This window comes from Phocoena phocoena, chromosome 10, assembly GCF_963924675.1.
Source record: "Phocoena phocoena chromosome 10, mPhoPho1.1, whole genome shotgun sequence".
Lineage (NCBI taxonomy): Eukaryota > Metazoa > Chordata > Mammalia > Artiodactyla > Phocoenidae > Phocoena > Phocoena phocoena.
In genome coordinates this window covers 53,023,805-53,036,025 of record NC_089228.1, presented here as the reverse complement: position 1 = coordinate 53,036,025, position 12,221 = coordinate 53,023,805, and the positions used below count along the sequence as shown (strand labels likewise).

Below are 12,221 nucleotides of genomic sequence, written 5' to 3'. Positions count from 1 at the left end.
CAATGACCACCAACTCACCCCCAGGTTCCATGAAGTCACCCACTGGTCTGTTTAAAATACCAGACTCCCAGCAAACAAACTACTGTGTGCTAGGCACTGTGCCAGGCACGATGCATGCAGGAGCTCACAGCAACACTACAAGGCTGGCCTCATGCACAGATGAGGAAACCAGGGTCCAAAGAGGTAAGTGACTTGTAAAGGTCATACAGCAAAAAGGAGGCAAAGCTGGACCAGCAAGGGGGTCTAAGCACGTCACCAGCCTGTGCTCCTGCAGGCCGTCCCCTCAGACGCAAGGCGATTCCAGGAGAAGGAGGCAGTCCCAGCTTCCAAAAGCTCCCCAGGTGGCAACACAGAAGGTGGCCGGGATGGAGAGCGATGCACTCATTTACACACTGATGGTGAGCAGTGAGAAACGGTCCAGCCACTCTAACAGTTTCTACATGCACCTCTCCTAGGACCCTACAATTCCAACCCCAGTGTTGACCCAAGAGAAATAAAGCTTATGTCCATACACAGACTTGTACATAAACAGCAGCTTTATTTGTCATAGCCAAAAACTAGAAACCACCCAAACGTCCACCTACAGGTCTATCAATAAACAAACTGTGGTATAACCACAAATGCACTATGACTCAACAACAGAAAGAAACCCAGTATAAACTACTGACAGGGGCGGCAATGTGGACACATCGCAGAACATCTTCCTGAACTAAACAGACCAGACTCCGAAAAGGATATACTGTATGGTTCTAACTACATGAAACCCAAAGAGACAAAACAAATTCATGGTGATAAAAATCAGAAACAAGATTGCGGGGAAAGGGGAATGGACTGGAAAGAAGCACAAGGAAACTTCCTGGGGGGTGGAAATGTTCTGTACCTTTTGGAGCAGTGGTTACATGGTATAAACAAGTATCAAAATTCAAACAGAACACCTAAGACCTGTGTACTGTATGTTAATTATAACTTTAAAAAGAAGTCCTTGGACTAATGAGTCATTCTGATGATAAAATGGAAAACAATTTCCCTCACAATATTACCTACTTAATATTTGCCCAAGGGGTCTGTCTAGCAAACAAAGATGAATGAGACCACCGATGCTTCCTAACAAGCCCATTATAGTCATGACAGCAACCTGCGCCCTTCCATGGGAGAGATGGCTGTCACCATGGCAACTGGTGGAAGGCAGGAAAGGTGGATGGGGAAGGGAGCTGGTGAGCTAAAGAACCACCTTAGAATTATGACTGTTGGGATGCAATACCCCCCACCACCAAGATGTCCACATCCTAATCCCGGGAACCTGTGACTCTTACCTTACACAGCAAAGTTTTTGGCATATGGCAGATTGATAAAATTCAGGATCTTGAAATGGAGGGATTATCTAGGTGGGCCCTAAATGCATTCATAGGAGTCCTTCTAACAGGGAAGCAGAGGGAGATTTGACACACACAGAGGTTAAGGCAACATGAAGACAGGCAGAAACTGGAGTGACGCGGTTACGAGCCAAGGAACGCTGGCAGCCACCAGAAGCTGGAAGAAGCAAGAAGCAATCTTCCCTTAGAGTATCCGGTGGGAGCACTGTCCTGCCAACACCTTGATTTCAACCCAGTGAACCTGATTTCGGATTTCTGCCCTCCAGAACTATGAGAAAATAAACTTCCTGTTGTTTAAAGCTACCAAGTTTGTGGTCATTTTTCTTAACAGCCATAAGAAAACTAATACAGACTGGAAGCCTTAAAGCTATATTGCTGGGCTTCCCTGGTAGCGCAGTGGTTGAGAGTCCGCCTGCCGATGCAGGGGACACGGGTTCGTGCCCCGGTCCGGGAAGATCCCACATGCCGCGGAGCGGCTGGGCCCATGAGCCATGGCCGCTGAGCCTGAGCGTCCGGAGCCTGTGCTCCGCAACAGGAGAGGCCACAGCAGTGAGAGGCCCGCATACCGCAAAAAAAAAAAAAAAAAAAAAAAGCTGTATTGCTTCTGCCAGCAGTCTACATTCCCCCAGTATCAACTCAAACTCCTAAGAAATTAATTTATTAATTTCAAATTAATAAAAGGGTTTTTTTCTCTTGAAAGAAAACATCAGAGAACATCTCATTACCATGGGTTAGGCAAAGATTTCCTAAACAGGACACAAAAAGAACCAAACATAAAGGGAAAACATTGAAAATGTGACATTAAAATTAAGATTTTATGTTTACCAAGACACTAGTAAGTGATGAACTCGCAAACCATAGAGTGAAAGAAGATAGCTGCCTTCTCTAATATGCACTGCCTGTCAGTGAACTTGTATGTAGAAAAGAACTTTTACAAGTCAATACGAAAAAGGCATATACCCCAATATATAAATAGACAAAGGACTTAAATAGCACCTTACAAAACATGACATCCAAATGGCCAATAGATACATGAAAAGACGCTAAACTTCATTAGTCTTCAGGGAAGGCAAATCAAAACCACACAATGAAATACCACCACACACCCACCAGACTGACTACGATGAAAACAAAAGACGATGTGAAGTGTGCAAGAGTCTGTGAAACAGCTGGAACTCACACATTTCTGGTGGAGTATTAACAGACACAACCACTCTGCAAAACTCTCTGGCAATATCTCATAAGGGGGACATTTGCAATATCTCCACTCCTAGGTATCCACCCACAGAAAGGCATACGTATTATTTCCCAAAACTATTCGTATGGGCCGAAAACTGGGAAGAACTCAAATGTCTATCTGCATCCGCAATAGATATAAACATATTTAGTATATTCACACAATGGAACACCAAACAGTAGTGGAAATAAACAGACCACAACATGGATGGGGCTCTCAAACATCATGTTAAGAGAAAGGAGCCAGATACAGAAGATCACATCCTGTATGATATGAAATTCAAAAAAAGGCCTAACTAAGCTACGGTACTAGAAAACAGAATAGTGGAGCCCTCGGGGGTGTTGAGGGGTTGACTGCAAGGGATGGGGTTGGGGGCTGCTCTTTCTTCATCTGGGTGTGCTCTGTGTACGAAAAGTCATTGAATTATGTACGCTTATGAGTTGTGTACTTTTCTGAATGTATGTCAGACTTCAAATTGACCCTCAAAAACTCAGTTATTCAGAGATTATGTGAAAAGGTGTGGGCAGCTTTCCTTTTTCTCAATAACGTTTTCGAACCTCAAAATGGATGCAAGTTCACCTTAGGGGGGAAAAATAATGGAAAAAAGAGAAGAGAAGAAAAGAAAAATCACCCACCATCCCACCAACCAAGAAAAACTGTGGTAACCATTTGGTGTAAATCTCCTCAAATACATGTACGTTTTAAAAGCAGGGGAGAGCTCCCCTGGTGGCACAGTGGTTAAGAATCCACCTGCCAATGCAAGGGACACGGGTTTGAGCCCTGGCCCGGGAAGATCCCACATGCCGCGGGGCAACTAAGCCCATGCGCCACAACTACTGAGCCTGCGCTCTAGAGACGGCACAACTGCTGAGCCCATGTGCCACAACTACTGAAGCCGGCATGCCTAGAGCCCGTGCTCTGCAGCAAGAGAAGCCATGACAATGAGAAGCCTGAGCACCGCAACAGAGTAGCCCCCACTCACCACAACTAGAGAAAGCTTGCACGCAGCAAGGAAGACAGAACACAACCAGAAATTTAAAAACAAATAAATAAATAAATTTTTTAAAAAAGAAATAAAAGGTGGGGGAGGGGACTTCCCTGATGGTGCTGTGGTTAAGGCTCCGTGCTCCCAATGCAGGGGGCCCAGGTTCGATCCCTGGTCAGGGAACTAGATCCCAAATGCATGCCACAACTAAGAGTTTTCATGCCACAACCAAGGAGCCCATGTGCTGCAACTAAGGAGCCTGCCTGCCACAACTAAGGAGCCCGCCTGCCACAACTAAGGAGCCCGCCTGCCACAACTAAGACCTGGTGCAACCAAATAGATAAATAAATTTTAAAATAATAATAATAAAATATTAAAAGGTGGGGAAGACAGGATCCTGCAGGGAGTGCAGCAGGTTATAACATATATAATGTATTACATATATTGTGCATATTACGTATATTATATGTTATACCGTTTTGTAACCTAAGCAACCACCCCTTTACTATTATTGTCAATGAAACGATCTAGTGTCCCTAAACTATTTGAGTGCAGCCTCAGAACAATCTGACAACCCGGACAGCGAGATGTGCAAAACCTTCCAAAGTACACAGAGGCAAGAACGTTAAACCAGAGCAGTGATTTTCATCCCTAGTATCACCACCAATTACCTCTAAAACTACTGGAATACTCAAAAACCATTCATTTTAATGCAGTGCGATTTTTAAAGTTAATATATGCCCCTACTGGCTTTGCTAAATGGGCCAGGTGGCCCCAAAATCCTGGGAAATCACAGCTGGAGGCTAAACACTACCTTCTCAAAGTATGTTAACGCAGATCAAGACAAAAGCAAGCCCTGGAAATCTAGTCCCTAAAGGTCTACCCTGGGTGGGTTGTGGTGGGTCTGAAGTCAGGGTGGGCATGCCTGCTGACCCAGAAGACAAAGACTGCTGGTCGCAGACAGCAGGGCAAATGATAAACATACTAACTCAAGGACAAGGCTATGAGCAGGTAGAGAACTAAGAATTATAACAGTAGCAAACACTGGCCAAAACAGAACTAAGTCCTGGTTTGATTTCTTCTCTGTCATGCATTCCTTTGCTTACTCATTCAATAATACTTGCTGAACCTTTATTATATGCCACACGCTGTTCTAGGCACTGGCAATATAGCAGTGAACAAGACAGGCGAAATTATTCTCTGTCCTCAGGGAGCTAACACCTAGTGCAGAAAGACAAAAGAGTAAAATACGGAGCATGTCAGCTGGCGGTTAAGTGTTTAGGGGGAAAAGCAAGGAAGGGAGATGGGGATTAGAGGCTGGAAGAGGGAGTAAGTCACTTACCACAGAGATGTAAAAGTCTAGTTCCAAGTTTTAAATGATCTCTCTCCTCTCAAAGAACTCTAGGATAATTACGTTAATGGAGTCCCAGAGTCATTCCAGCATTCAAAAAACAGACCAAGAATTTTATGGACCAGAAAGGGTCCATTTACCATGGGGCAAATTGAAGATCTAATAAGAGCTCCCACTTCTCAGGATCCTGAACTATTCTCAGCCCCTTATACACCGGTGTCTTCATTTAATCCCCACACTGAACTAATGAGAAGCATAGGGGTAACACCATCTTCGACATTTAACAGATGGGAAAACGAAAGCCCAGCGCAATTAGGGAACTGGCCCAAGGTAACCGGTGTGCTAAATGCTGACGTGAGGACACTGCTCTAACTTTCCAAATAAATGTCCATTGGTGGCCTGAGGTTTTCTTTTGCCAACACTCATCTTCCTTATCCTATTCAAGATTTGCTTTTCAGTGTTTTACTGAGTTCTCACAACCCCACCAATCAACTGAAAAAGAATCAGAAGCTGGTTCCTTTTTTTTTTTTTTTGGCCGTGCAGCTTGTGGGATTCTAGTTCCCCAAACTGGGATTGAACTCAGGCTCCCCCGCAGTGGAATCACAGAGTCCTAACCACTGGACCACACCTACCTCTTTCTGAAATTGTATTCATTTGTTTAGAGGCATTTCCTCTTTAATGCCATCTTACAAATCTCTACCATGCTGTAATGTCTGAAATATTTTCTTTAAAGAACTATAATAATGGATTATAGAAACTCCTTAATGGGTATTCCCTCCCCTCCCCTCCCCACTTGCCCCGGCTCTGATTACCTCACACTTTCTCAGCCAATGAGAGAGCCAAGTGTCCTGGACATGCTCTCCTGGGCGTGTCCCACCTGTGTAGTTTTCCCTCCTGTCACCTCTGTTTATGTCATTTATTTTGTGTTCTGGCCCCACCACCTTCCTCAGGACATGGGGATGAGAATGAGAGTGCTACAAATAAGGCAGAATATGACACTGAATGGTAAAATATAAGCTTTACAGCAACTTGAGGACGTGCAAGCAGACACCAGAGTAAAGTGGTGACTAGGGGGTGACTGGTGTGAAGCCCTAGGAGCCGGTGGAGGATGTTATCAACAGCGTGGCAGCCTAGGAACACTCACCAAGGACTTCGAGGCTGGAGATTTCTCATTAACTGCAGGCAATTTGAAAAGAACTGCAAAGGAACACACCATGAGGCCCCCAAATGCAGGGAGCTTGACCCAGCCCACCTACTTGCACCAAAGCAATTCCCTGGACTGGGGAAGGGTGGGCTCCTTCCACTTCTGAATCCTGCGACCCCTCCACTACTTGATGAGAAGATGCCCATGTGTTTTAAACACTGGAGTAGCTCCAGAGTAGCTGGAATGGTGCCTCTGAATGATTAAATGGACAAATGAATATATTCTCAAAGTTTCTGTCTTTGTCCTCCTCCTCCTTCCTTTTCACTAATCCAGATCTTCCTTTATAAGACCCCTTGAGAAGAAAGTATGCAGTCACAGCCATCACAGATTTTCTCTGGATCACTAAATGGACCCTTGGCCACAGATGTGGGAAACAAAACCTGACACTGAGACATTAACCATTAGAAAGAGACAATGCTTTTGGAGTCAGTGGTAGACTTCAAAACCGGTGCATCTACTATGAGAACAAACATTGGCAGGCAGCTATAAACCACAGTAAACAAACTCAATAAAGATGAGACCTCAGCAGCACACACAGTACATTTCACCTGTGTAGCCTGCAATCAAGTACGTGTTGTTGTTGTTTTTATTATTATTATCATTATTATAAATTTTGCCTCTTCTCAATCTGGCCTTCAACCTAAATACTGCAGTAGATTTAGATACACAAAAGCATGAGTAACTCCAATTCCCTCTAAATCCACTCCAAAGAACAAATCCTTTAATATACATTGCAGGTAAAATGCCATCCCCAAGTGAAATAACAGTAATCCAGGGTAAAAGCTCTGTTGGCCTCATAAGCTACTTGGGAAAAAAAAACATTAAAGGTGACTGTCCAACACACAAACCAAATGCCATCACCAGCAAGGCATGGTGAGGTGCCATTAACAACACAATTACCAGGAACTGAAATCAGATTCAGTCCTCTCATCTGTCCCCTCTCGGCACTCGACCCATCCTTTCGGCTCTCCAAGAATTGAAGGGGAAAAGGGAGAGCCAAGAGCAGACACTGGGGCTATTTTAAGAAATAAAAGGATTCAAAAGTTAAGGTGCAACTTCCACTAACACAGTAGCAGATCTCCAAGAAAACCCCCGTGAAAGCTCTCTGTCTATAATATCAACTCAGGTTCCATAGGTAGGATGGAACCTTCCATCTTCCTCTTAGTTGTGTTTCATGTAAATAACTGCCTGCTGTTTCAGCCGTAAACAATCTGAAACTTACAAAGGGAGAGAGGACCAAGTACTCTACTAACCAGCAGAGAGAAGCAAGAGTTCCCAGGGGTGATTCAACTCTCACAAGCATCCTTAAGAACCCCAAGTCCTAACATCCAAGGGCTATTAAGGACCAGACACAAGATCTCATCAACAACCTCTCCAAAACGCCCCATTCTCCTTGCATGGATATGTATTTTCCTTTGACTTGCTTTTGAAAAACAAAGTTTAAAAATGTCAGCTGCAGTACCCCATCTGCTCCTTTCAAGTGTTCCTCACTATTCTCACTACTCAGTCCACACAGCACCACGACCCCTTCCCTTGACACCCATCCTTCCACGTGTCCATAACTAGGCTTCCCAACTGTGAGGGTAGAGTGAACAGGGAACTTCAAAAAACACCTAAAAGGGGAAAATAATAATAATAATTTAAATAGCGACCTGCCATTTCGAAAGGGGAGAGAGTGTCAAAGGAAAACAAAAAAAAACCTAAACTTCCGTCGCAGAGATTGGAGGTTCCCGGCCACCAACTGGGCAGGGGGCTAGCATGCGCGCCGGAAGCCGCCGAGGATAAGTGGCTGGTTTCTGGTGGTGGTGGTGCCTTTAAACGACAAAGTTTTAAATGAACTATGATGTGGGGAGAATTGCTGTGATGGGACCAGATGTAATAGCCCTTTCATCCAGGCGTCAAGCACGCCCCCTCTGCCTCCCGTCCTCAGCCATTCTCCAGGAGTACAGGAAACCGCTAGCAGTCAGGGCCCGGGGACCAGCGCGCTCGCCCACCCGCCGCTCCAGTCCCAGCAGGAGCCAGGGCTCTCCCTCCCTCCCCGCCACTGCGATGCGGTCCCGGGGTGGGGTGGCGGCGCGCTGAGGGGAGCGGGGACCTGGGAAGGGCCCGGGTGCCGAGGCGGCCCCGGCTTGCCGGCGGCCCGATCGCGCGCGCACACACTCACACTCACAACAAGCGGCGCGCAGGGAGGGGCGGGCGGCCGGCGCGTTACCTGTTCTGCCAGCCCTGGAGGAGGTTGGTGTATTTGCTGAGCACGCCCTCGAGCGCCGGCTCCCTCCGCCGGCCGCTTCCCCCGCACGGGCTAGCGGCCACCGAGCCCGGGCTACTGCGGCTGCCCCCGCCGCCCAGCCCGGCGGCCGCCGACCGACCGGAGACCCCCCGGCCCGCTAGGGAGCAGGAGGGCGAGGAGCCCGCCGAGGTGGCGCGGCTGCTGCTGCGGCTGCTGCTGTTGCTGCCCCCGCCGCCGTCTGCGCCCTGGGCCGCCCTCTCCATGGTTCGCGCGCGCCTGGGACGCGGGTGCCCGCAGCGGTGGCGACCCCGGCGCTGGAGCTCCTGGCGCGGCGGCGGCTACAGCTCCGGGCACCCGGGCCGCGCGTGGCTGCTCCAAATCCCCGGGAAACGCCTGACTCATACAGGAGGAAGAGGAGGAGGAGGCAAAGAAGAGCTGGGAAGGAAGCCAACGGGGCTGGATGCAGCTGCGGCCGCCCCTCCTCCGGCCGCGGCCCGGGCCCCGGCCCCTCCCTCCGCACTAGTTTCCCCGGCAAGTTCGGAGCGGGTGGCCGGTTCGGCAAGCCCTCCTCCGGTTCCTCCTCCTTTGCTTTCCAGTCCCCGCGGCCGCTCAGGCCCAGGGCTCGGGGCGCTCCCAGCGCCAATGCGCAGGGTGGGCACGCCCGGAATCCACACCCTGCCGCCCCCTCTCGGATGGGAAGGTGCGAAAGGGAATCTCCGCGCGTCACTCCCCAACCCCCACCCACCTCGGGACCTGGAGGGAGGGGCGGTCCCACCCACCGGGTCCACCCGGATATGGACCCGCCCGGCCTAACGCCGGCTCACGCGCACACTCTTCTCCGTCTTCCGCACTGAGCCTGGCCCGGACACACGTACACGGTCACCTGGACATCGACCTCACTGGCCGAGCCAAGAAACAGGGCAGGGAGGTTCTCCGGGCTCTCCTGTGCGTCTGGGAGGGGAGGGCAGAGAGCGTTCCCGGGGCATTTTCAGCCAGCGGAGTTATGGCACAGTGGACACCAGGGCCGGGACCGGAGGCAAGAGAACTCGGGTTCCTGCGAGTGCCTCCTTAAATTGAGCGTCCTAGGCGCCGCACTGCCTTCACCCTAATCCCCACCCTGATGGACACACGTAAACCTGGCAAATCCAACCCTACCTGGTGTTATCAGACAGCACGAAGCACCTGGGAACCAGAGGCTCCGAAATGGGTAAGACTGCACTTAAGGCAGGAGAAATCACAGATACTTACAAACAGAGCGAAGTATTCTATTGGCTGTAACTTCTGCTCCCCCCCCCACCTCCACCACCACCACCACCACCACCACCACCCGCCCCAAGGTACACGGAGCTGCAGCTGGGTTTCTAAATCTAAAGCTGTTTTTGCTCTTCCGCAGAAGTAGATGGGTTACACTTTCTCCACTGCACTCATCATTTTTGTGCATATAAATATCCGGTGCAATCTGGAAGTTTCCAAAATTACCTGGAAAATAGCTTTGAGGATCTCACACTCTCCCCAACACACACAAGAAAACAAAAACAAATATTGATAGATGATCCCCATCTACAAACCCATAAAGCAGATAAATAATTCAACAGTTAAAAAATTACTAAATGAAATAGAGTCAGCTTTCATGGGGACAGTTCCCCCAGCCCGACTCCTTTCTAGCTCCATATCCTTCCAGGAAGCTTTCAAAGGTGGATTAGCTCTAGAAATTTTCATGGAGAAGCTTCTGGAGCTGATGAGAGTTGGTTGTGCCCTGAATAAATTACAATCCCAAGCTCCCACACAGTGTAAAAAGAGAAAAATTCTCAAGAGACTGCATGGTAGAAAAGACCAACTTTGAAGCCAGACAGAGCTGAGTTCTAATCTATGACCTTGATCACGTTACCTCTTTTAGCCTTAGTTTTCTCACCTGCAAAATGGGACTGATGATACTACTGGCTGGGATGAACTATGTGAGAATGTTTATTTGTTCAAAATACTTACCGCCTCTTCCCCTGGGAGGACTGTTCTCCCTCCACATGACCCTCAGGCCAGGCCATGGAATTCTTTTGGCCAGTGGACTGTGAACAGATATAATAGATGCTATGTCCAAACATAAGTCTAAGATTCATCACACGGTTCCACCATCTTTCTCTTCCTTCTGCCAGGTGAGCAGCATGTCTCAGATCAGGGCTGTCCTTCAGCTTGGGTCCTGGAGTGAGAAGACGTGTGACAGAGCTGAAGCCAGTTAGCGTTGGCCATGCCACATGCACAAAATCTTTGCCGCTGAGATTTTAGGAACCATTTTGTCCCACAGCATAACTTTCCTTGAGCCAGCTGGTCAGTGTGTGAGTGATCTTGAAGCCCTTCATTGGCATGAGGACTGGGAGGTGGGCACATACTGAACAATAACCGTCAGTCATTATATGCCCACACAGCACCCCTCGTGGGGGCCTGCCACCTGCAGGTCCGGCTAAAAGTGGGGAGGTGCCATCATCTTATTTCATATTATCGAACCTCTACCACCTACCCAGCCCACCTGTGACTGGATGAGCAAGCCCAGGAAATTCTCACCTTGGACTAAAAAATTGAGACCCTTGAGATAGTCTAGTTGAAGGGGGAGGGGCTACACTGAAAGGACTAGTCAAGGTCAGAGTCCTAGTCTGTTCAGCCTGCTGTAACAAAATACCACAGACTGGGAGCCTGTAAGCAACAAAAATTTCTCTCTCACAAATCTGGAGGATGGAAGTCCAAGATCATGGTGCCGGCATGTTCAGGTTCTGGTGAGAACCCTCTTCCAAGCCTCAGACTTCTCACTGTGTCCTCATGTGGCAGAAGGGTCTTGGGAGCTCTGTGGGGTCTCTTTTATAAGAGCACTAACCCCACCCTCATGAACTAAGCACCTCTCAAAGGCCCCACCTCCTAATACCATCACATTGGGCATTAGGATTTCAACATAGGAATTGGGTGGATATTGATAAAGGATTCAAAACCCTTTGCCAAAAAGAAGAAGAAAACAATTTTTTCCAATGCATTGTGGCCTTGTATTACTTCATATAATGCTTTAATGACTCTGCTGCAGACAGTGTAGGAATTTTATAGGGAAAGTGAGTAATTTGATCAAGTCACAAAAAAAAAACAAATGAGATATCATAACTCTAATTTTCCTGCATCCCAGTCATGGTAGTAATTTATGTCAAATACACTTATGTAGAACATGATTGAGGGAGTTTCTCAGAAACTGTGGTTGACAAATATTCGGACCATAGAAGCCAGGGTGGAGTGAGAGCAAGCCAGCTGTGTGGGATCAGAAATGGCCAAAGAGGCAAGTCAGTAGCAAGAGGTGCATGGAGCAGATGTGATTCAAGAACAGGCAAGACCATGACAGAGAGAGGAGCACACGTGTCCCCACTCTTCCCTGCCTCTTCACCAGGCTTGTGCTTCTCACCCATGGAATTGGGTTTTTTGTTGTTGTTGTTGTTTGTTTTTTTAATTGAAGTATAGTCAATTTACAATGTTGTGTTAGTTTCAGGTGTACAGCAAAGTGATTCAGTTTTATATATATATATACTTATTCTTTTCCATTATGGTTTATTACAGGATATTGAATATAGTTCCCTGTGCTATACAATAAGACCTTGTTGTTTACCTATTTTGCTTTTTTTTTTTGTGTGTGTGTGGTACTGTTTTGTTTTTTGTGGTACGCGGGCCTCTCACTGTTGTGGCCTCTCCCGTTGCGGAGCACAGGCTCCGGACGCGCAGGCTCAGCGGCCATGGCTCACGGGCCCAGCCGCTCCGCGGCATGTGGGATCTTCCCGGACTGGGGCACGAACCCGTGTCCCCTGCATCGGCAGGCGGA

The 12,221-nt window shown here is 48.0% G+C and overlaps 1 protein-coding gene across 2 annotated transcripts in view; it reads right to left on the bottom strand.

The window, feature by feature from the left end:
- Positions 1–9,047, bottom strand: part of OSBPL10 (oxysterol binding protein like 10) — a 281,519-nt gene extending 272,472 nt beyond the window's left edge. Inside the window, exon 1 of one of the 2 annotated variants that reach the window (XM_065885061.1) lies at positions 8,363–9,047. In XM_065885061.1, coding sequence (XP_065741133.1) covers positions 8,363–8,643 — 281 coding nt within the window. In that variant the 5' untranslated portion in view covers positions 8,644–9,047. The remainder of the gene's footprint in view (positions 1–8,362) is intronic. The other variant, XM_065885062.1, reaches the window with a different exon arrangement.
- Positions 9,048–12,221: the final 3,174 nt, after the last annotated feature.